Source organism: Ornithodoros turicata, chromosome 5, assembly GCF_037126465.1.
Source record: "Ornithodoros turicata isolate Travis chromosome 5, ASM3712646v1, whole genome shotgun sequence".
In the NCBI taxonomy this organism is placed as follows: domain Eukaryota; kingdom Metazoa; phylum Arthropoda; class Arachnida; order Ixodida; family Argasidae; genus Ornithodoros; species Ornithodoros turicata.
Window position 1 is genome coordinate 13,153,321 of NC_088205.1, and position 24,667 is coordinate 13,177,987.

The following is a 24,667-nucleotide window of genomic DNA, read 5'->3' on the forward strand; positions in this document are numbered from 1 at the left end:
GCAGAGCATGCCCACGCGTGAATTGAGAGAGTTCTGCACGACAGCGGGCAAGAACGGAATATGAAGATGCGAAAAACGTCATAGGTTAGCGCGAGCACTCAAAGTCGTGTATTCACGTGCCTTGCTTACGGTGGGGAATCCTGCGACACAGCCACAATGCAGGTGTCTCACGTAACCTGTCAAAAAATTATATTTAAAAATCTACACGTCGGAAAATGATGCGGTCAAGGCATCCGCCTTCAGAGAGTTCTTGCCATCGTGTGAGAACACTTTTATAATTTTTTCGCCATGAGAAATTTAATTTTCCGAATTAACGTCCGGAAAATGCCTAGTAAACCTAACATTTTTTCGACAGATTCGGGAAGCACGGGTCGGGCTTATCCTACCACGAAAAAATTGATTTCGTGGCACAAAATTAAGGAACAAATTGGGAAAATATCCAATTTCGTGCCTCGCAAATTGCCGCTCGCCTTTCGCATCCCGCCAGAGCGCTCCGGGAAGCGACGCATAAAAAACAGTCGCCCCGACCCTTCGCAATCGGCCCTTCATATCGTGCAGGTTGGCGAGCCGTATCACCAAAGCAAACGATAAAAAAAAAAAAAAAAAGAAAAAAAAGAAGCGAAGAGTAGAACGCTATCACCAAGTGAACCTGTCGCTGATAACATGAGGGCGTTGAGAGTGGAATTAAAGAGGCGGGGCGACTGTTTTTCATGCGTCGCTTCCCGGAGCGCTGTGACGGGATGCGAAAGGCGAGCGGCATTTTGCGCAGCCCGAAATGGGATATTTTCCCAATTTTTTCCGCTCCTTACTTTTGTACCAAAAAATGAAATTTTCCTTGCTGGGCTGAACTCGACCGTGATTCCTGAATCCGTTGAAAAAATGTTAGGTTGACTAGGCATTTTCCGAACTTAATTCGAAAAATTAAATTTCCCATGGCGAAAAATTCATGAAACTGTTCTCACACGATGTCAAAAACTCTCTGAAGGCGAACATCGTTGACCCCATAATATTCCGATGTGTAGATTTTTAAATATAATTTTTTGACACGTTACGTGAGACACCCTGTATATTCCGTAGCAGACGACAGGCAAACACGCTAATGACGTCGTCTGCTAAGTGCGCAGTACGCCACTCCCGATATTCCGGCACCGTGTGAATGCTCAACCAAACACGGGGCGGAACTTCGGCTCCGTGAACAGTGCTTTGCTTTTCTGTATTCCGTTAGAATATTCCGTGAGGATGCCGTTCGTGTGGATACACGGGTGAACAGTTGGAAAGAAGTATTTGTTCCCTCCTGAAGAGACAACTGTGATAATGGGCTTGCTTTGGTCTTATAGCCCCGAGCCCTAAGGGGGTGCTCTCTGCGCCGGTAGTAGTTCAGACTTTCGTATTGGTCCGCAGCCGTATTTAGGGTTCCGTGGCGTTGCGTACGAGACTTGTTTCAGATTAAGCCCTTAATAAAAACAACAGAGCGTCTCAGAGTACTCGACGCCATCACGCGCACAGATACGTGAGATTTTCTTGTGCTCTTGCAACGAAGCGGTACAGTACGCGTCGCTATCATGTTGCGGGGAAATGAATATAATGAACCTCTACGCTCCACTTCAAGGCACAATTTTTGTTACATGGATTAGAAAAGCGCCTAGTATGTACCATGGCAGGAGCGAGGAAGTCGTGCACGTCGTCCAGCCTGTGGAATAGGAAGAGCACTTTGGACCGAACGGTTGGATCGGGGAACATCTTCATCGAGTGGGGCTCACTCCCTTTTCGCCCAGTCTGTGCATGGTTCCCTCCACTGTGGTGCATTTCGACTTTTGCAAAGTCTGCAGCAGGAAAGCTATTGGACGCGAGAAAGCAACCATATAATGTGAAACAAGTCCAAATCACCTTCTGGGAAATACACCCTAATATAAAGTTAACGAAACCCCAACTCCCATCATGACATCTCCAGACTACAAGACACTAAAAGAACCAACTCTCCATATTTTATCAACAATGTATGCTCTCTTTCGAACGTAACGGCGTCGCATACCGAGCAACTGGGGTGCCGTTTCTGGGACCAGGAAACTGCCACCTCTCCGCCGTTGCAGAAGTCCCTGAGGACGTCTTCCAATCCCGCGTACGTCTTCACTTGGGCGGACCATACCGCACGTCCAACGACCATCGCTTACAACAACAACACGTCATTCTGTGAGAAGGTGCAATGATATTTTTAACCTGTCTCTGAAGACAGGTTCTCCAGAAGACACTCCTCAGGTCTGAACAAAAAAAAAAATTGACCTGACCGGCTTAATGCTTCTGTTTAGATCCACGTTTGGGAAAAATAGGGCAAAGCCCCAAGCCCCAGGTTTTCCCAAATTTTAAGGGCACGCGAAAATTTCGTCCAAGGACCGACACTTCGAAAAATATGCTGTAACCCCAAACTTTGTTTTTGCGATTGGTTGCACACGTTACTAGTAAGCATTTGAAATAATGGCTTGCAGCACAGACACGTGCAATGTCGCTTTTGTCAAATCCGCTGTGGATAGTTCCAGCTGGACTTTGAGCAACCCGGGATTCGCGAAATTGAGTGATTGCGAATAGGCGACTTGTGCTATGATGGAAGGTAAGGGATCTGAGGCTGAAACACACAACAGGCACGCCCTGGGTGCCCAAACACAACTGCTATATTTTAAGTGCCCTCTGCCAGATTCGCGAAAAATTGGGGTTGCAAAGCTAAAGGTTTTATAGAAAAGTAAAGAAAGCACAAAAAAGGGGGCTAAAATGACACGAGAATATTATTTTCTGCACTCTGGCCCTCGTCCTATATTCTTGGACCTGCCCTCTGACGCTCAGTGAACAAGCTGTGATAACTTTTCAACTACCTCCTGTCCTACCGCGCTAGCAACTGCCGGAACATTGCTCACCAATCAGAAGGAGCCACTTCATGGTGGCGGTTCACGATGCACTATGATGTTCGCCCACGGTAGCGCCGTCGTGGTTCGCACACGTCCATTCGTGCACGCGGTCCATTTTGGCAGAAAATGGTCGGCAAGTTGAAGGCCCGTTCCATTAGAATTGATTCGCAGCCTTCTCCTGTCCCTAATGTTCACAAGGGTGCGCTCCACAGTAGTAGTTTTGCAGAACAATGGAAGCAGTTTAGAGCGACACAACGGAACGTGAAACAAACTCGGACCTACAATCAGGTGCACATAACTAGGTACGAATTCCGTTATCGGCTGTTCTTCTTCTTTCTTTTTGGCGGGGGTTGGACCAAAAGCAGGATCCAACTTAGCGACCAAAGCTACACTTGACATGCCACAACCATTGTCGTAGCGAAGCAGAAACGCAGTCGATCATGCTTGCATGGTATAATCCCCCCTCCGACCACCTGCAAAAAAACGCCAAGGGAGCTCGAATTGGGTTAAACATTAGGTTCCCCTTCCCCGCTACGTGGGGAGTAGATGGAGAGGATGGAAAGTGGAGGGACTGGATCGACCCCTCCGTTGATATGAGTCCCCGCACTATCCCAAAGGTCGTCTGCACCAGGAAGAGAAGTACTGCTTGCGACATACTTGTCGGGGATCGACAACACGTGGTCTATCCTATCTGAAACTTCCAGATGTTGCAAATTCATTTTCTCCTGACAAATAGAATCTTGTGGTGTGCGGTCCACCTTCAAGCACAATATTATTACAGCCCCTTCGAAGGCGACAAAACCAATACGGACTGTTGAATCATTATTTGAAGATATCAGAGGAGTGTGTAGCAAGTATTACATCATCTTCACTATTGGTTGTGTCCCTCGTTGCGGAGAGTAGCGCCGTATCATGCGTCATGACACAGGATGGCCGACCACAGGGGACGCAAAAAGGTGTATGTATTTGTCGACATATATCTGAATACTGGGTGTGCTTGTTTCTCAGGCGCAAAGCTCTCTGTGACGCATTCATATTTTCGCAAACGTCCTTGTGTTTTTGTTCATTTTTTTATGTAAGCCAGAGGAATATATTCGTTGTGGACACCCAAATGCGCAGCAAAGAACCACGCGCCTCTGCGAGCGTGTGTAACCAGGGAGTTGTCGTGACAGGAATGACTGATCCGCTGACATGCATGAAAGACCTCTTGCTCTCTTCCTCTTGATTGTTGGTAGTGGTACCGGCTGTTCTGTCTGCTTTTTTTTTCACAGACGGTTTCAGGCACACGTCGGCACAGTTCCCTTAGAAGTCGGCCCAGGACGCGCATTCCCTCAGGGCGTCAGTCGTGACGTTGCCCACCTCTGTGAGGCCGAAAACGGCGAGCCCTTCCACCAGGTACATGCAGAGCTGCTTACCTGCCGATATGGCTGCGCGTTGCTCGGAGGCCGTGGATCGTGCGTCCAGGGCAGTCTCCACAGGGAGAAATGTCAACCACTGGCTCAGAGTCGGGGGCAAACCCACAAGGCACATTTCACAAGGCTTATGCGGATCAGGTCATGTGCGCAAAGCTGGGAGGTGAACTGCGTTGGAAGGAGTTTCCCCCGACGTTGTACGGCAAATGTCAGTGCAATTCTCTATGGTGTGGTCACAGGACGCAGTTACCAGCTTCCGCAAATTACGGCCGACTTGGACAACTGGTGGCTAACGGAATCTTACGTAGCCCGTAGCGTATCAGTATCGTGTGCGACGACTGCCTACCAGTAGCTAAAGTATTCTGCTCCCGAGTTCAAGACGTAAAGCTCAACAAGCTCGTGACAAAATAAGATCACATGTGCGTCAAGACCAGCATATGACAGAGCGCACCTTGTCCGTGCTGCAGCAACCGCGGACCAACCGGAGTTGCTGAAACGCTAAACCTGCTGCTGTGAGGTCTGACTAGTTCTGCACCGACTGAACAGCGCACAAGCAAAACAAAAACCGCATAACGGTACGGGCAAGCGTTGCCGTGTCGTTCTGTGATGGTCATCGTCTTGCTTGTGCGTCGCCCATCATGATACCGTGACTGAATCTTGCCAATCCTCCATTTTGCATTTCTACACAGGGCTGCACTGTCGCACAAGATTTCGTAACCTCCAGACCGCCATTTTGATAGTGTAGAGGAGGTGATTGTTCCTCTACATGAGTCCTGACCGGCGATGATGGAATGTCCCAGCGGGCAGATGTGCGTGACCTCACGTTAGGATGCTGCCGGTAGAACTGGCTGCCAGACGCAGCAGCAGAGGCGCGTCGTCGTCGTCTTCCACGGGCCGCCACATCACTCCCCCACTCAGACGCGGAGCACTGCATGCGGATGCATGAGGTCCGCGTCGATACCATATGAAAAGGAGAATGAGGACGACTCGTGGATGGTGGACGACTGGACTTGCCTGCTAGAAGGTGTTTCGCTGCTGGTTTGCCGAAAATTTAGGATGATGAATTACGCCGAACAAGGGTGTTCGTTGTTCGGGGTCACCAAACGTAGAGGGACAGCACTCCTCTACAGTCGGTGTCCTCAACAGCCACAATACACTGTAAACGTTTTCACACCTTTAAAGGGTGTGCGCTATGCACATTCAATCTGGTTGCGTAACATTGCATCTCCGGGATGATATTTACAAAATTCGGAAAGCATTACTAAGATCAAGTTTCAGTGCAAATCTTGTTTCCATTATGTCTTGATATCGTAGGGTACGAGCTAATGCACGCTACCGATAATCGAGCACGCGCAAGTGTCTACAATACCGTTGAACAATGTTGAGATGTTGCAAGACTGAATTTTCCGAGGACAGACAAACACTCGAGTAAAGAAAATTTGTGCGAAACCGTGCCCCATTATGATGTTTACCAAAATTACACCTAAAAAGGGGCGTGCGGCCATGCACGCTATTACACCTTTAAAGGTGTGAAAAGATTTAGAGTGTACTGTCCCTCTTACTGGCGCTAACGATGTTAATAACTATCGCGCATGGGAATTTATTTTTTAATAACGTACATGGCACCTGACAAGCTATGAAGTAGTGTTTACGAGTAAAGTAGCAGTATAGCAGTGCTATGAGGCTGCAATACGCCAAACGAAAGTGATCGTAGACTGGCTAGTTTATCTCTCGTTCACTCTCGCAAGAGAGTGAAAGCTAGAGCATGGTAGATTCAATTGTCGTGCTAGCAACTCACAGTAGACACGCAACTTGAACTCTATTTACGACCCATTAGCGATGATTTCATACCATCTACATAATGTTCCGAGTATGCGTTCCACAGTTGTAAAATCGGAAAGCCGTCGTCTGACAGCTGTAATTTTATGAAGCGCTCGATGGTCTCCCAATTGCAGCTTGCCAGAAAACTGGCGCACGGAACACGCGCATGTCCAATCATACTTTTATTATCAATCACCCAGTTCTTGGCTTGACACTGCTTGGGAACTTGTCCCCCCTTCACAGAATCGGTAGAACGTGTTTCACGCTAAGATAATGGGGAAGGATTTTGCGTTCCTTCAGAAATTTTGTCCTGCCAGGTACTCGATTTCCTATCAACCCCTATTTCGTTTAAGTACAATACTGCGAACTGAAAAAAAAAAAAAAAGTATCTTATGTCGTATTATAAACCAAACTCGTGACTTATAGTCCGCAAAACGTAAGTCAAGTGTTAATGCTGTGTGCTTCCACTAATTTCCACAAAAACAACCGGCAAAACGTCCTAGTTTCGGATTTTCGAATAGTAGGTGACGTCACCAGCAGTTGGTCACTGCCTCTCTGACGTCTGTCACCTATGCCACAGCGCACTCACCTTCGCGATCCTTCGCGACGTTGGAAGAGTGCCAATGGCAATAGACCTCTCCCAAATGACGTCAAAGTAAAGCCCCTGAAGTATAGGGGCTTTACGCCAAAGCGCCAAAGTGCTCGACAGCGCCACCAATTTCATAGAGTCGACGCAAGGGGGCGAACAAGGTCGCGCCCGAAAGCCACGGTCTTGAGGGGATTATGATGGCTCCCTGAAAGGACGAGACCTTCGGTCCTACATTTCGTTCAATAGCTTATTTAGTGACTCTAGTGGAACCCAGCCTTCCCGTTCCGATTTGCTTCGGTTTCAGTCTGCTTGCCAACGTCATGATGACGTTTGTCGGGTAGAGGTCTATTTGAAAAAGTTCCAGGGAGCAGCACGCACCATGGCAGGGCGTGCCGGGAAATGCGGGAAAACTATAGAAGACGATAGGAAAAGCGAGGCATACACATGTTTTCCCCGATAACTCCCAGCCTGCGTCACGACTGCCGCAGTGGCGCTGCGTGTTAGAGGAAGCGAACTTCGAGGAGCAATGTTGCCAGACGTGTGCCAGATTGCGCACAATATGACGTCACACCTGTCGAGACTAGAAATCCATTTTATGATACTTCCTCGTCACAAATAGAAGAAAATGTTTTGGGAGAATACAATGCGAAACACGTAGAATTGTAGATGACATAAATTTGGTAGGACCATGAACAAGATAATTAGTTCGTAGCGGCGTTATGCATACTTCCCTCTATCAGTACTTCTGGTGGACAAATCTCGATTTGCCTCTTTTGTTAAGTGGGTTTAGGTGGGAGGGCTTAAACGCGCCCTCCCCACGCAGCAAGAGAAAACGGGGCTCTAGCGTTACACGGCTTTTACCGCGTTTGGTGCTCCGGCACTTCCGACGAGCCTGATATCGGAAGTGAAACACCTCGATTGCAAGGACTACAGAAGCGATGCTGAAGCCTCCCAGCAAGATGATCACTGCGCTAACAAGATCTGACGTGGTCAGGGGAGAGAAATTGCCATCATCATCAGGCAGGACCCGTGGGAAGTTGCGAAAGGCGTCGTCCCGTAGCCACTTTATGAAGTGACCGGTCTCCAAGAACCTTTGCGCCCTAGATATAGGAATACAAGGAAGAAAACGTCGTGTCAAACGCTTGCGTATGGCTAACCAATCCCGCTGTCTACATTACGAGCACGCGCTGAACGATGATTCGCAGAGACGAAAGCGTCGGACTATCCAGACCCCTTATACACCCTAAACGTTTGGCCACACACCCCTAACCTTTTTCCCTATGCACCTCTACAAAGAACCCTTACTATTTCAGATTTATACACATGTCAGTAATGATACGGTAAGCTGTTATGACTTAACTGTAATAATGACCCCCCCCCCCCATATTTTGCAACACCCCTCCGTGCTTGCGATTCTGGATAAACCACTGGGACTATGTACAGAGGCGCCACAATCAGGACCGTCCAGGGACGTAACCTTTGGACCGGCGGTTGGGCCCCATGTAGTTTTTTTTTTACAGTACTGTTTCTTTTTTTTTTTCTTTTTTTGTTATAAAGAAATTTGGCAAAGCATTGCGCATTCATAATGTGATACTGGGCCTTCGAAACACTGCATAGACAAGAGAACGAAGCGCGGCGTTTCCGTACTGCAGTTTCCTTTGTTCGATTGCCCCGCATGTCAGCTTGGACCACCTGAACACCCCGCCACTTCATGATTTTAGGGCTCCACGAGAATGGGCAGCGCGGTACTCGTGTTACGAAGGCGCCTAAACAACAACGCGACACATGGAAGACAATGCTCCACTTGTGTTGCTATGCCTCGACCATCATTAGGTCGCGTTGTTGGGAGTGCATAGGTTATCACTCACACAGTGTCGATAGTGTGGCCTGTAGAAGCAGTTCCTCTGGAAGGCCATGGACATATAAGCGTTCCCCATGTGCCCGGAAGACACCTACACGGTGGTGGCCTTCAAATCTGACAGAGCAGCGACCAGACCCATTCTGGTGTCGATGTAGCCGTAATTTTCGCGAATAGCCTTCTCAAGACCGAGGCCTTGCCAGAACCAACAGGTCGTAATCTTCGTCCAGCAAACGTCGGATAAGCATCATGATGGTTGACGTCGACGACTGCAGCGAACAATGCCATACATGATTATCCTATATCGTTACTGGAACGCCAATAAGCAGGGGCATAGGAAGTAAAAAAAATGCTAATGCTATTGTCCTTGCCTGTGTCGCACAATCGGTATGAGTAGTGAAATGCGTGATTACAGTAAGAAATACGATTTTTTTTTTTTGCATTCGCATCATGAAGGACACATCAAATGTCTACCTGCACTACAGGGGTTGAACCAGTGCACTTATAATGTGAGTGAATATTTAAAACCGTCCCCCTTGCCTCACGGCTGATACTATACCTGGATGAGCCAAGCTTTGCGCTGTTCCATTGGCAGTTGCGGGCTCTCATCTTCCCGCCCTTTATGGCCTCCTCCAGCTGACTCACAGTGTTATGTCCTTCTCGTACTGAGGTACGCTGAGCACTGCAAGTAGGACGCAGCAGTTACGCTGTGCTAACACAACCGCAAGAACCAGCCATGTGCCACGGAAGATACGAATAGCTGGTAGTTTGATATTCCGAACGCCATCCGCCTGCAGTTAGGCGAGAAATTACTGCTTCGAGGACAAGCCCGTGAGCTCTATAGATGGAGCACGACCCGAAGAGAACGTACACATTTTCATGCAGTATAGCACATTCGCCGGAGAGCATACAGGCTGAAACTGATGAATGACAGATTAAAAAGAGCCTTACTCTGGTAGCGAGTGTGCCAGTAAGAGCCACAAGTCTGGTACTTGGCCGACCAGAGAGTGACCTGAGTCCAGCGTTTTAGGAGTCGCAGTACGATAGCGCCCACGGCAAGCGATCCAGAGGCTCGCCAGACCTAGAAAATAAATTATCTCGATATCCCTGCTCACTAAATAATGCGTCAATCGAGGGGATACTCCTCGGCCTCTCCACTGTCGGCGTCAGTGAGGGAAGAAAGAAAAGACTGCGTTTTCAGATCGCTACATTGAACGTCTTGTGAGTGCACCATATCATACTCAAAAAAAGGCCTGCGTATGGGCAGAGGACTCAAAGAGTCCTTCTGTCTCGTCCGTTATCCTTTTTGCCCAAACCTCAGGCTCGTACAGTTACGCTTATGCACGAATGCTTCAACGTGCTTGCGCATGTTATCACCAGCTTTGAGCTAATTTACGCGATCTCTCCCCATACGGCACACGCACTTCCACGGTCATACCGAACAGTACTTTGTAGCAACTAAAACAAAAGCCTGACGTTTGCCATCCGGCATGGCCTTTGAGCTCTCTTATTTGCAAATATTTATAGAAACGACGAGTTAGACTTCTAACCACGGAACAGGAGGGTCCGCCATGTTACAGATCGCTGATCTTATTTGGCGGACGTTAAGATAATCGCTTTATGTGTGTTCCTGAACACGACAATCGTCTTCCCTCCACACCTGGGACTCCTGTGACTTGCTCGCATCAGTCAAGGAGACAGAAATAATGTAAGCGGTATTTTTATCGGCGAATGACGTGCATTTAGAGGGCGCAGTGAAGCTGTGGAAGACCCGCGAGAACTTTCTTCCACGTGTCATATCACTAAGCCACGATGGCGGTGCGGTCTTGAAAGTCTCGAATGAAGCAAGAGTGGGACGCACAAACGCTCGCCTATGTGCCCAAATACAGGAGACTGAGCATCACCAAATATCGAAAACCACACGAAAGATGCAATGCGTCATGCAAGGTGCCCTACACCACGGATTTGTATTAGTGATACAAAACTATCGATAAATTGGCTATCGATAAATCTATATATTTTTTTTGAAAACAATCGATAGTGTCGAAAAACTATCGATAGTCGACTATAGTCTATAGTCGACTATCGATACGGCGGGTTGTTGACTATCGATAGTTTTACGATAATCGACCATAGATAGCACTGTTCTTGTCGTTTGTCTTTACTATCGATAGCTAGATATTTGGTTCTCACTATGGATGCATCCGTTCCCGTCTTCGTTTTCGCACTGGCACAATACGACAACGAAAGCAGAAGCCACGTGCGACATTTTAGCTGTAATGTACGGATGAAGCACTAGCACTGCAACCAGCGAAAAAGATGCTCATCATAATCATCGCGATGCGACTGCGAATGCCACGATCAATCCAATTCAGAGGGTACCTCGTGACCTTGTTGGATGGTTTGAGCGGCATCAGATTGCTCAAGGTTAGTGTCGGAGGTAAAACTGCTCGAGGTTTCTATTGTGAAACTTGTAGAAATGAGGCGTTTTCTTTTTCTTAGGGAGTGCCAACCGACTCGGGGTTAGCGAATCCCAGCGCCCAGATACGGCGGGAATCGAGTCCATTCGTTCGAATCCACCAACCACGTTTGTTCCTTTCTTTTTTCGAACTGGCGACTCCGCAGCGTCCGCGAGAAGCCTCATTGACCGACGGGTGTTTTCTTGTTTCTTGTGTTCCACTGCTCTGGACTGAGAGAGTTTCAGGTACTGTTATCATTACAAGTTTAAAAGTAATATCATTTTGCTTTCGATTGTTGCTTAGTTTATGAAAAATGAATCCAGATCGGCGAATTTATATGTACTTGCAGATGAACAATAACGTTAAACAGATTACGTTTGAGAAGAACTAGTATATGAGTATGATTGCTCACGAAACTGAGTATCATTTAATTTGTTTTTCATCAAACAAGTGTATCATATCTGCTTCACAACACTTTCAGTATGGGCTTTTTTTTTTTTTGTCTTGGCGTTTTAAACTCTTTTAAAGAAAGGATTCGAAAGATTCAAGATTCGTAAGATTCGAGGATTCGCAGAACCCTCCCTTGGATTCGGATTCGGATTTGAAAAATTCTGGATTCGTCCTATCTCTACTTTTTCTATTTTTATCTGCTACCCCATAGTTTCCCGATAGCTGATTATCGATCGCGTACTATCCATTGTTCTTTTCTATTCCATGTTTCTTTTTTTTATACTATCGACAGTCGATATCGATATAGCGCTATCGTTAGTTTTGCATCACTAGTTTGTGTACAGTTTCGCTACCCGACGAGTATAACCAACGGAAGTTACCTGGATTCGAAAGGGTTGCACTATGGCTTGTGTGAAGGGCATCCGTCTGGGCACTTTTGTGACGAAGGCGAAGCAGTCCACAATGTAAGGGTAAATGTAGTCGACGTACTTGACCCTGTTGTAGAAGATGCTGAGGCCGCCCAAGGAGACATCTACTTCCTAACGAACGTCAGATAAGACAACGCGGACTGCCCCTATCCCAACACACAGATACCTTTCGGTGCACCATGCCAATCATGCCGCTCCAGCGTTCGCCATCCACGCCTCCAAATTTTCTCTCCGGGTTTGGCACCAACGTGAACCTGCAACGACCACGAAATTACGTGACATCGTTGCTGCAACATTTGACGGCCGGTAAGGTCATGCAACGCCGGCTGTGCTTAAGCATAACACGGTACAATGCCAAGTGTTCTCCAACTTATGTTCTCCGGTATGAGAGAGGGTACTCACGTGAAATTGAAATGTTGGGAGAGGGTAGATAGAAATGTCATTTCGAAGCCGTCAAAGCAACGTTTCCGGTGTTGTGCAAAAGTCGCCTTGTGGACACCTTGAAGCCTTGAGTGAGGAGGATTCTGGAATAATTGGGTCTACGTCCATGCACCAGGGCTATCATTAATACACTCCTCGTTTGAGTCGATAGCCCAGTCTATAGGGTGCGCGTAACAGATTTGTGCTGACTAGTGGCTTAGCTATGGGGGCTTGGGCGAGGGGTATCCATTGTGACGATTGCGGAAGGTCTTGAGTTACCGGTATCTATCTGAGCAGCGTTCTTGAACCGTTTTGAAATTATGAGCTTTTAAAACCAGTACGTACTTCCAATCTCGTGACACGGCCTCACTGGTCATGACACGTACCCCGCACATGTTAATCATATTAACGATCAACATTCTATATTTTTCCGATTTCGCTGTATGCACAGGTATGTATGTACCACGGATCTGCGGGGGGGTCGTATCGCGATCCCTACCTTGGAGGTCTGGCTATACGCTGGTGTTGACTGTTGTAAGCACTCATTGCCATCAATTCACAGTTTCACCCATCATCACTTTGTTCTCTTTTGCTTTGCTGTTGTGATGAAAATAAAGGACTCGTGAAGTAACGTTCACGAGGCACTTCGTGCTAATCGTTCAACACGGGCAGTCCGTTCTCGTTTCCGTCTTGGCTCCGGAGGCTCTGCTATCAATGGTTATGGGCCCAGCACGCTTCCACTGCGTCTTCTTCAGCAGGAAACCTTTCTTTTGGGAAGATAGACGAGATCAGAACTTCTGCAACAAAGTGTCGTTGGAGATTCCAGTACGGTTCCATTGACAATATGTCCCGAAGAACTACAAACCGCACCCGAACCAGACAATAAGGAACTCGCCAAAACGACATTGAAGGTCGAAAGTCCAAGAGACTATGCAAAAACCGGACCGATTGACCGGAGATCAACAAAGCCGGACTACTGTCGTAAAGCTAGCGACACCCCCAATTGAACCGCAGAGTTTCGAAGAGGCTTTATCCTCACCAGACCGCGACAATGGCAACAAGCCATTGAAGAAGGAAATAAGATCCCATGAAGAGATGTGTACATGGGAAAAAGGTTCCAGAAAAGAGGAATGAAAGTGGTAAAAAAGCAAATGGTCTTTCGTATCAAGAAACGAAAGTAACGGAGCAAAAGGTATAAGGCAAGACTAGTAGCAAAGGGATTTACACAAGAAACGTGGCGTGGACTATTTCGAAACTTTCTCACCAGTTATAAAATTAACCAGTCTGCGGACATTGCTAGCACTCGCTAACGAACGAAACATGGCGATGCGCCAATTGGATGTTAAAACAGCTTATCTCCACGGTGAACTGGAGGAGGAGGTCTACATGGAACTACCCCCAGGCACGGATCCAACAGAAGCCCAACGGGAAGTCTGCCTCCTACGCAAGTCTATATACGGACTCAAGCAAGCAGGTCGAACATGGTATCGCACACTGGATAAAATACTGACAACAGCAAAATTACCGACGATTGGAAACAGATAGTGCGTCTATGTACAAGAAAAAGGTCAAGACAAAGTAATACTTGGAGTCTATGTGGACGACATATTACTTCTCGCTAACAGCGACAAAGTGCTGCAGACGGCATTGGGCTTTCTAAACCAGAAAGTCAGTTTGAGAGACCTGGAGATCCTACAAAAATCCTCGGCATCGAGGTTCATCGAAACCAGGACGAGAAGACAATTAGTATTAGCCAGACGAAATACATCGACGAGATACTGCTCGGTATCACATGGACGAATGCAGGCCTATTAAGACGCCCATGGAAACCCGCCAAGAAGACACCGTCAAGAAACAAAAGGTGGAAGAGAGGCCGGACGTTTCCCTACCGAAAGCTCATTGGAAGCTCATGTATCTTGTGCAGGGCACAAGACAGACATAGCATTTGCGGTCAACTACCTCAGCCAATTCAACACGTCCTACACCATCCAACCATTGGAAAATGGCAAAGCGAGTGTGAGATACTTACAAGGGACAAAGAGTTTTTGCCTACAGTACACAGCGAACAACGACCGGTTTCACGGGTATTCGGATGCTTGTTGGAACTCAGATACGGCATGTGGAATATCTCAGAGTGGGATTTGTATTCATAATGTCGGAGCGGCATCTCCTGGAAATCCACGAAACAAAGAATAGTCCGCTTTATCGACGTGTGAAGCTGAGTATGTGGCTCTGTGTGAAGCCATGAAGGAGGGGAAGTTGGTTCAGGATGTTTTTATGTGAGCTGGGATTTGACTCTCTATGCGAAGATGCGACAGCACTCTATATGTGACAATCAATCTGCAATCAAGCTCTCTGAAAACCCCGTCCAACACCAAAGGTCCAAACATACGGCCTCAAATATTTGTTTGCTAGGAAAGAAATAGAAGATGACTTTTTCAGGTATCGTTTATCCCCACTACAGAAATGGTAGCCGACTACCTGACGAAACCGGTATCAGGAGTCAAGAACAACTTTTGCGTCGTACATTGTGGACTTTCCATTTCACCGTGAATTGACGAATGAGCGTGAGGGGGAGAATGTTGTAAGCACTCATTGCATCAATTCACAGTTTCACCCATCATCACTTTGTTCTCTTTTGCTTTGCTGTTGTGATGAAATAAAGGACTCGTGACGTAACGTTCACGAGGCACTTCGTGCTAATCGTTCAACACGGGCAGTCGTTCCTCGTTTCGTCTTGGCTCCGGAGGCTCTGCTATCATTGACTGCCTATGTGACTTTGTTCGATTGTCTTACGTGAAGAGTACCGATGAACATATGTAGTCCGCTTAGCGACTGGTGAAGCTGCCAGTATCCATGGTCACGGTGGGCGAGGCCGCACATGCTGCAGGATACATTACATTCCCTGGCTATCCAAAGGCGTACCGACGGCCCACCGATATATCTATGTTTCCTCTACCTGCGTTCAAAAACGGATGACCTTTAGACCTTCGTATACAGAAATAAGCAGGTGGCGTGCATACCAGGTATTTGCTGTGTACCCTGCCCAAGTCTAAGTTGATGAGCAAGGCATCGCAACAGTTGAACTGCAAGGAGGACTGTACAGGACTGCCGAGCACTGCCGACATGTTCCAAAAGCTCACGTGGCAGAGCATGCCCAAATGTGCGTTGAGAGTGTTCTGCACGACAGCGGACAAGAACGGAATATATCGTGTATTCGCACGAGCGACGTTTTTCAGATTACTCCGACCGAAGATGCAAAAAACGTCATAGGTTCCTGCTGTCACGTGAGCGCGAGCACTCAACGTCCTGTCTTCACGTGCACTTCGCGTACCTTGCTAACCTTAGGGAATCCTGCGACACAGCCGCAATATATTCCGTAGCAGACGACAGGCAAACACGCTAATGACGTCGTCTGCTAAGTGCGCAGTACGCCACTCCCGATATTCCGGCACCGTGTGAATGCTCACATAACACGGGGGGGGGGGGGGGGGACTTTGGCTCAGTGAACAGTGCTTTGCTTTTCTTTATTCCGTTAACATATTCCATGAGGATGCCGTTCCTGTGGATACACGGGTGAACAGTTGGAAAGAAGTGTTTGTTCCCTCCTGAAGAGACAACTGTGATAATGGTTTTGCAATGGTCTTATAGCCCCGAGCCCTAAGGGTGTGCTTTCTGCACCGGTAGTAGTTCAGACTTTCGTATTGGTCCGCAGCCGTATTTAGGGTTCCGTGGCGTTGCGTACGAGACTGTTTCAGATTAAGTCCTTAATAAAAACAACAGAGCGTCTCAGAGCACTCGACGCCATCACGCGCACAGAGACGTGAGATTTTCTTGTGCTCTTGCAACGAAGCGGTACAGTACGCGTCGCTATCATGTTGCGGGGAAATGAATATAATGAACCTCTATACGCTCTATCTCAAGGCACGATTTTTGTTACATGGATTAGAAAGCGCCTAGTATGTACCATGGCAGGAGCGAGGAAGTCGTGCACGTCGTCCAGCCTGTGGAAGAGGAAGAGCACTTTGGAGCGAAACGGTTGCATCGGGGAACATCTTCATCGAGTGGGGCTCACTCCCCTTTTCGCCCAGTCTGTGCATGGTTCCCTCCACTGTGGTGCATTTCGACTTTTGCAAAGTCTGCAGCAGGAAAGCTGTTGGACGCGAGAAAGCAACCATATAATGTGAAACGAGTCCAGATCACCTTCTGGGAAATACACCCTAATATAAAGTTAACGAAACCCCAGCTCCCATCATGACATCTCCAGGCTACAAGGCAATAAAAGAACCAACTCTCCATGTTTTATCAACAATGTATGCTCTCTTTCGAACATAACGGTTGAAGACGTCGCATACCGAGCAATTGGGGTACCGTTTCTGGGGACCAGGAAACTGCCACCTCTCCACCGTTGCAGAAGTCCCTGAGGACGTCTTCCAATCCCGCGTACGTCTTCACTTGGGCAGACCATACCGCACGTCCAACGACCATCGCTTACAACAACAAAACGTCATTCTGTGAGAAGGTGCAATGATATTTTCAACCTGTCTCTGAAAACAGGTTCTCCACAAGACACTCCTCAGGTCTGAACAAAAAACTGACTTGACCGGCTTAATGCTCCTGTTTAGATCCACGTTTGGGAAAAATACTGCAAAACCGCAAGCCCCAGGTTTTCGCAAATTTTAAGGGCACGCGAAAATTTCGTGCAAGGACTGACACTTCGAAAAGTATGCCGTAACCTCAAACTTTGTTTTCACGATTGGTTGCACAGGTAACTAGTAGGCATTTGAAATAATGGTTTGTAGCACAGACACGTGCAATGTCGCTTTTGTCAAATCCGCTGTGGATAGCTGGGCTTTGAGCAACTTGGGATTCGCGAAATTTAGTGATTGCGAATAGGCGACCTGTGCTATGATGGAAGATAAGGGTTCTGATGCTGAAACACAGACACACCCATGGGTGCCCAAAAACAATTGCTACATTTCAAGTGCCCTGTGCCAGATTGGCGTTGCAAAGTTAAAGGTTTTACAGAAAAGTAAACACAAAAAATGGGGGCTAAATGACACGAGAATATTATTTTCTGCACTCTCCCTCGCCCTATATGCTTGGACATGTCCTCTGACGCTCAGTGATAACTTTTCAACTACCGTCCTACCGCTAGCAACTGCGGGCCTGAACATTGCTCACCAATCAGAAGGGGCCACTTCATGGTGGCGGTTCACGATGCACTATGATGTTCGCCCACGATACCGCCGTCGTGATTCGCACACGTCCAATTGTGCACGCTGTCCATTTTGGCAGTCAAAGAAAACGGTCGGCCCGTTGAAGGCCCGTCCCATTAGAATTGATTCGTAGCCTTCAGCTGCCTCTGATGTTCACAAGGTGCGCTCCACAGTAGTAATTTTGCAGAACAATCGAAGCAGTTTAGAGCGACAAAACGGAACGTGAATCAAAATCGGACCTACAATCAGGTGCACATAACTAGGTACGAATTCCGATATCGGCTGTTTCTCATCTTCTTTCTTCTTGGCAGGGATTGGACCAATTTGACGCCGATTTGACGACGTCCAGATGCTCCAGGTGGAATTGCAGAAGGTGCTTCAGCAGCTGGAAGGACAAGGCTTCCAGGAAGCGACCCGACAATGGCAGCAGCGCTGGGAACGATGTGTAGGTGCACGAGGAGACTACTTTGAAAGGGATAGGGCAGAAATTTGAATAAACGATCTGGTTAAATTTTTTATAGGGCTAGTCTGGGAACTTTTTGTTCAAACCCTCGTATCAGAGGAGTGTGTCGCAAGTGCTACATCGTCTTCAATATTGGCTGTGTCCTCCGTTGCGGACAGTAGTGCCGTATCATGCGTCATGTCAGAGGATGGCCGACCACAGGGCACGCAAAAAGGTATATGTACGAGGGGTGTTCAAGTCTCAAACCGGGACTTTTCATTTTTCGCAAAAGTAAAATGAACTTACAGGCGAGAAATTAGTTTTATTTTTCAACGTGATCTCCAGCTGCACTAATGCACTTGTCCCAGCGTTTCACGAGGGCTTGGATGTCAGCAGCGTAGAAATCCTTACCGGTGCGTAGCAGCCATGATCGGACCGCATTCTTGACATCGTCGTCTCAGCTAAAGTGGCGGCCCCCAAGGAACGCTTTTTCACACATCCTGTTAGCAAAACGTGGAACAAAAGTCGTTGTGTGTCTCCGAGTTTAGGGTCTCCATAGATATATCAGGTATTTGAGAAGGCACTATCACACAGGAAGGAAAGAGAGGAGGGTAGAAGTGCGAGAATTTGAAGGGTGTGCTGGCTCGTACACTGAAACATGATGAGGCAACGTGACGAAATCTGTCAAAGAGAGTAGGGTGTTCGATGGCTAGAGGAGGGTAATGTCACTTGGGCCAAGTGGCGCAGGGCCCGCTTGCACGAAACTTCTGCTAGGATCCTAACCTTGAGGTATTTCTTTTAGCGCAGCCTTGCTAGTGCTTGTGTCACGTGCTACTGACGTAAACTTTCCTATCAGCGAAATGCACTGCCAGAGCTGTGCCAAAGGAAATGCCTCAAGGTTAGGATCCTAGCCGAACTTTCATGAAAGCGGGCAGGAGAGGCGATTTAGCTGCTTCCGTACGTGTCACGTTATCTGAGAAAGCTAATGAGAGGGGTTTGCACACTTTGGTGGCTATTTTGACGCACAATCGCACAAGAATTCTGAAACTGGGCTTCGAGTTGGGTGAAAGCCGTGAAACCTTTTCTTCTTTCATGAATCGATGCAATAATCTATCCACGATAATAACGAGGAACTTTTAGGGACATGTGTCCCCAAAGTCCCCAAAGGTGGGGATATGTGACCCCCCACATATATAAAGCGTCTCTGTAACAGACGATGAGAGAGTGTCGTTTCCCATCCAGCCGCCAGTCATGTCGGACGAACTGCACGTGCTCCATGACGAGGATAAGCCAGGACGAAACCTAAACAAGATCTACTTCACAGTAGGAGTCCTTAGCGGCTGCATCCTGGTGCTCTTCTCGACATGTGCCGTTGCCATCAGCTCTCACGTTGCCCCCAACGCGTCCACCCTCAACGTGAACGGCACCTGCCACACTCACCCCTGCCACCTACTTCGACAACGACTCAATGCTTCCCTCAACCCCAGCCAACAGCCTTGCACAAATTTCTACCGCTTCGTCTGCAGCCGCAACGGCAGTGACCAACTGGCCGGCCAGATGGCGTTCGACCAAATATGGACGGAGGAAGCTCTGCACAAAGCGTTCCACAATGGACGACAACCCCTGGATGCCAAGCACGGGTCAAACCGATGCGCAAAAGTTCGCAGCCTTTTACCTGTCCTGTTGTCGTATCCTGAGCCCGCACGCGCACAACGTGAAGAGTCTCAAGCAGTTCCTCCGGTTCTTCAACTTTTCTTGGCCCAAGGTTCGCGCGAATCAGACGCAGGCATTCGATTTGATCGTAAGGATGGAGCTTCAGTACAACATGGGAGTGTTTTTCCGTTTCGGAATCTCTCTGAAGCGAGCGAATGCCTGGGACTTCACTCTGAAGCCGCCAAGGATGTCGAAATTCATCTACTCCCCAACACGCAAGGAAAAGTACGTCATGTACCTAGACAAGTTGGTCAAGCTGATGAGCAGGGCGAAAAGACACGTCAGCATCGTAGACTCAATATTAAGAATGGAGGAAGAGCTTTATCAGCTGGCTCTCTTGCAAGATAAACAGCGCGTGGACATCAGGAACTTGGCCTCGTTAACTCCTGCCATTGGCCCAGGAATGTGGATCGAGACATTCGGCAAGTACTTTGCGCTGTCCAAGTTCTTCACCAACCACACGGTAGTCATTCGAAGCTCCCGATATTTCCAGGCGTTGTTCTCCTCTCTGTCACACAAAGAAGGCGCTCTTTACTTGGGGTGGCGAGTGGCTCGCTTTGCGGGCTGTTTCACGCACCAAGTTCGAACCCTAGAGGAGGCCGTACAGCTCAACTTCGACTCTTGCAGCCAACCTATTCACAAACCGAAACATTTCTGCCGCGCTGTGGCATCGAAAGTGATGCTCCCTCAGCTTGTAGCTTTCGCAACCAGTGCTCTGACAAGCCAGGAGGAGGTCCAAGGAGTCCACACCATAGTCGAAAATGTCAGGAAATCTATCGTTAACGGTATCACCCTGAACCCCTGGCTCGACAACCAAACCAAGATAATGGGGCTCGAAAAGTTGAAGAAAATACGTTACCTTTTTCCAGAGATGGATAACACAACTGTTACAGAGTTGCCGGATATGGGACCGGATTTCTTGCAGAACTGGATCCATGTAGCTGCAAGGGGAAGCGCCGGCAATATAAACGTCGAAGGTCGTATCAAGCGCCTGTACCAGGAACAAGTGCACTTCGATATATTTAAGAACCAACTTCATGTTCCCGTTTCCGCCACCAAACTCCCGCTTTATTCCGATCAGTTACCAGCTTCCGCAAATTACGGCCGACTTGGACAACTGGTGGCTAACGGAATCTTACGTAGCCTCGACGCCCAAGGGAAGGCCGTGGACGAGAGAGGCCGCAAGAATCTCTGGTGGTCCCAAAACTTCACAAACATCTACAAAGGTCGTAGGGCGTGCTTCGCTAGGTCGTACAACGCGACAAGTAAATCGAACAAAGCAAACATCGTGGAAGACGTCATCAATAGCGCTGCAATTCGTTACGCTTACAGCGCTTACAAGGCTGTCGAAGACAAGACTGATGGTGCTATACTAGAGGGCTTCAGCGCGGATCAGACTTTCTTTTTGTCTTATTGTCACGCGTTCTGCGATAATGTCAAGGATGGGGAGAACCGCTGTAACAAGCCCTTGGCGAATACGGAGGAGTTTTCCCGCGCTTTTGTGTGCAGGCCCAACGATCCGATGAGTCCTAGTGATAGGTGCTACCTGTGGTGACCTATGGCAGATGGCCAGATTAAAGCTGGCTGAAAGTAGGGTTTTACTTCTTTTAAAAGCGCAATAGCATAGCGAAGAATCATTAAAGCAGGGGCGGATCCAAGAAGGGGAGGGGAGGGGGACAATCCCCTACCAAAACGTCAGTTTATACATTGGATTTTCCTCTCTCCCCTCCCCCACTACGCAATGTGACAAAGAAACGCCTATCTCCCCCCCTCAAACCGAGAGTGTGGATCCGCCCCTGCATTTGAGTGACGTGGAGAGCAGGAGGTAATTTAGAGAGGCAGACGTGGACCAAAGACGGGTGACGTACACACACGTGAGCCAGAGAGGCAGAGGGAACGACATGCGGTGTTCTTAGTCGTCCCGCTTGGGAGCGCTTCGGCTTACGGTTTCTTTATTTAGTTCCCAGCGCCCACGCAAGGCGTACAGAAATACGTCTTTGCAGACTAGAAGTCACACACGAATATTTCGGTGAGCAAATTAGAATGGTGCAAGCGAGCTAGTGTACTGTATAAAGACACGCAATACGAAGAGGACAACACAAAACTCAAACCAGCAAATATTTAAGGTGGTGGTGGTGGTGATGGCGATAGGGCTTGCTGCAAATATTTAAGGTGGTGGTGGTGGTGATGGTGAAAGGGCTTGCCGTTGTCGGCCTCACGTATGTGGGCAACGTCACGACTGACGCCCTGGGGAAATGTGCGTCCTGGGCCGACTTCTAGGGGAACTGTGCCGACATATGTCTGAAAACAGGCCAATATTTAAGGCCTATATGTATGGCAATGCAAGAGCCAATGAACCTCTACCCGAGAAACGTCATCATGACGTTGGTAGACAGGCTGAAACCGAAACAGATCGGAAGGGGAGAGCTGGTTTCCAAGAATGGACACTTGTTCACTGCCTCCTATTGAAAGAAAAGTAGGACCGAAGGTCGCGTCCCTTTCAGGGACCATCGTAATCGCCTTAAGACCGGGGTTTTCGGGCGCGACCTTGTTCGCCACTTAGCTTCGAGCATAGTTCAACTCTACCAAATTGGTGGCGCTGTCGAACACTATGACGTCATTTGTTTACAAACAGGGAGAGGTCTATTAAGATCTCTGCCCAGACAGTCCAACCTTCCTATGCCCCTGCTCCGCGTTTCAATATCGTGCGCGACGACTGCCTACCTGTAGCTAAAGTATTCTGCTCCCGAGCTCAAAACGTAAAGCTCAAGCTCGTGACAAAATCAGATCACATGTGCGTCAACACCAGCATATGACAGAGCGCGCCTTGTCCGTGCTGATGCTGCAACCGTGGATCAAGCAGAGTTTACCTGGCTGCTGGGATACGCTAACCCTGCTGATGTGAGGTCTGACTAGTTCTGCACCGACTGAACAGCGCACAAGCAAAACAAGGACCGCATAACGGTACGGGCAAGCGTTGCCGTGTCGTTCTGTGATGGTCATCGTCTTGCTTGTGCGTTGTTCAGTCATCGCCAGAGGCGATACTCTACCCCATTGCTGGTGGGGATGTGGGGAATAAAATAACGAGCCCCTTCACGATAACGACCGAAGTCCGATGGTGTCCAGAAATGTCAAAAGAGCTTTGAGCGCAGATCGTTGCTGGGATGGATTGGGCCAGGGACCAAGCAATTTCGATAGGGAGAAGGGGCGAGAGTCCAGCTAACAAAGGGACTCGGAGAGTGCGGTTCGGGAAGGTTGGTAGTGGGGGCAATGAAGAAGAATGTGCTCCAGATCCTCAAGAGCACCACAGTGGCAGCAGGTGGGAGAGTCAACTTGTCTCGAGCGGCCACTGAGCTGTAAAGGCCACATAGAGTCGCATTCGGTGGATTAATGCAGCATCTTGACGAGAGGTGTTTCGTGGCATGCGGAAAGCGACAGTTGGATCAACTCTGCTCAACATAGATTGGGGGAGAATGACGGTTGTCCATTGGCGGGAAGCAAGGGGTGTCACGAGGCGTCGCAGAATGGAACGGCGATCTCCTCTTAGCAGAACAATACTGGTCCGTTTCCGATACGAGAGTGCTGCTTCTGCGGCGCTGTCTGCCTGCTCATTCCCCACGACACCACAATGGGCTGGAACCCACTGGAGAACTAGCCTGTGGCCTGCTGCGTATATGGTAAGCCATTAACACATCTGTGACGAGGGGTGCGGATGGGCCTCGTATGCAGGAATTTTCAATAGCATGAAGTGCAGATTTGTAGTCTGTGAAGACTGCCCATTCCCGCGGGGTAAAATCAGCGATGTGATGTAGAAAGAAACGGATGGCATTGAGTTCCGCAGCAGTTGAGGAGGTTGGATGTGAAAGGCGTCGTCCTTGCACTACGCCTTCGGACGGTATGACGAATGCTGAGGCGGACTTGTCGTTTCGGGATGCGTCATCTGTATATGCTGCCGTAGACGTGGAAAACTTCTCGTCTACCAGAGCATGAAAATGGGCTCGGAGGACTTGAAGGTAACCCCGAGATTGCGATTTTGATAGTGTCTCTTACTGCGCTACGATTTTAAATAACTATCGCGCATGGTAATTTATTTTGTAATAACGTACATGGCACCTGACAAGCTATGAAGTAGTGTTACGAGTAAAGTAGCAGTATAGCAGTGCTATGAGGCTGCAATGAGCCAAACGAAAGTAATCGAAGACTGGCTAGTTTATCTCTCGTTCACACCGCAAGAGAGTGAAAGCAAGACCATGGAGAATCATTTGTCGTGCCAGCAACTCACAGTAAACACGCACTTGAACTCTATTTACGACCACATTTTCCATTAGCGGTGATTTCATACCATCTACATAATGTTCCGAGTATGCGTTCCACAGCTGTAATTTTACGAAGCGATCGATGGTCTCCCAACTGCAGCTTGCCAGAAAACTGGCGCACGAAACACGCGCATGTCTCATACTTTCCTCGATCACCCAGTACTTGGCTTGACACTTCTTGGGAACTTGTCCCCCCTTCACAGAATCGGTTCAAGAACGTGTTTCACGTGTGAATGGGGAAGGATTTTGCGTTCCTTCGACAATTTCCTCCTGCCAGGTACTCCATTTACTATAAATTCCTATTTCGTTTAAGTGCCACTGCGAACACAAAAAAAAGTATTTTATTTCGTATTATAAACCAAACTTGCGACTTAGGGTCCGCAAAACGTAAACCCCGCGTTAATGCTGTGCGCTTCCACTACCGCCAAAACAACTGGCAAAACGTCATAGTTTCGGATTTTCCAAGAGTAGGTGACGTCACCAGCAGCTCTCCAACGTCTGTCACCTAGCAACAGCGCACTCACCTTCCCGATATCCGCGCGACGTTGAAAGCGTGCCAATGGCAATAGACCTCTCCCAGTTTGTAAACAAATGACGTCATAGTGCTCGACAGCGCCACCAATTTAGTAGGGTTGAACTACGC

At 48.3% G+C, this 24,667-nt stretch overlaps 1 protein-coding gene across 1 annotated transcript; it reads left to right on the top strand.

Annotated features, from left to right (window-relative positions):
- Nucleotides 1-13,654: 13,654 nt before the first annotated feature.
- Nucleotides 13,655-21,263, top strand: LOC135395215 (neprilysin-11-like). Its single transcript, XM_064626455.1, has 5 exons — nucleotides 13,655-13,804; nucleotides 13,960-14,119; nucleotides 14,259-14,350; nucleotides 19,238-19,654; nucleotides 19,716-21,263. Exons 1-5 carry the CDS (start codon nucleotides 13,655-13,657, stop codon nucleotides 21,261-21,263), a joined length of 2,367 nt encoding a protein of 788 aa, XP_064482525.1.
- Nucleotides 21,264-24,667: the final 3,404 nt, after the last annotated feature.

Excerpts from the sequence above, each read along its gene's own strand:
- LOC135395215 (XM_064626455.1), top strand. The coding sequence starts at position 13,655 with ATGGCGATGCGCCAATTGGATGTTAAAACAGCTTATCTCCACGGTGAA. Across the intron at positions 13,805-13,959 it reads CTATATACGGACTCAAGCAA|CGACAAAGTGCTGCAGACGG; the intron begins GCAGGTCGAACA and ends TCTCGCTAACAG. Across the intron at positions 14,351-19,237 it reads TGGAAAATGGCAAAGCGAGT|CCGCCAGTCATGTCGGACGA; the intron begins GTGAGATACTTA and ends TTTCCCATCCAG.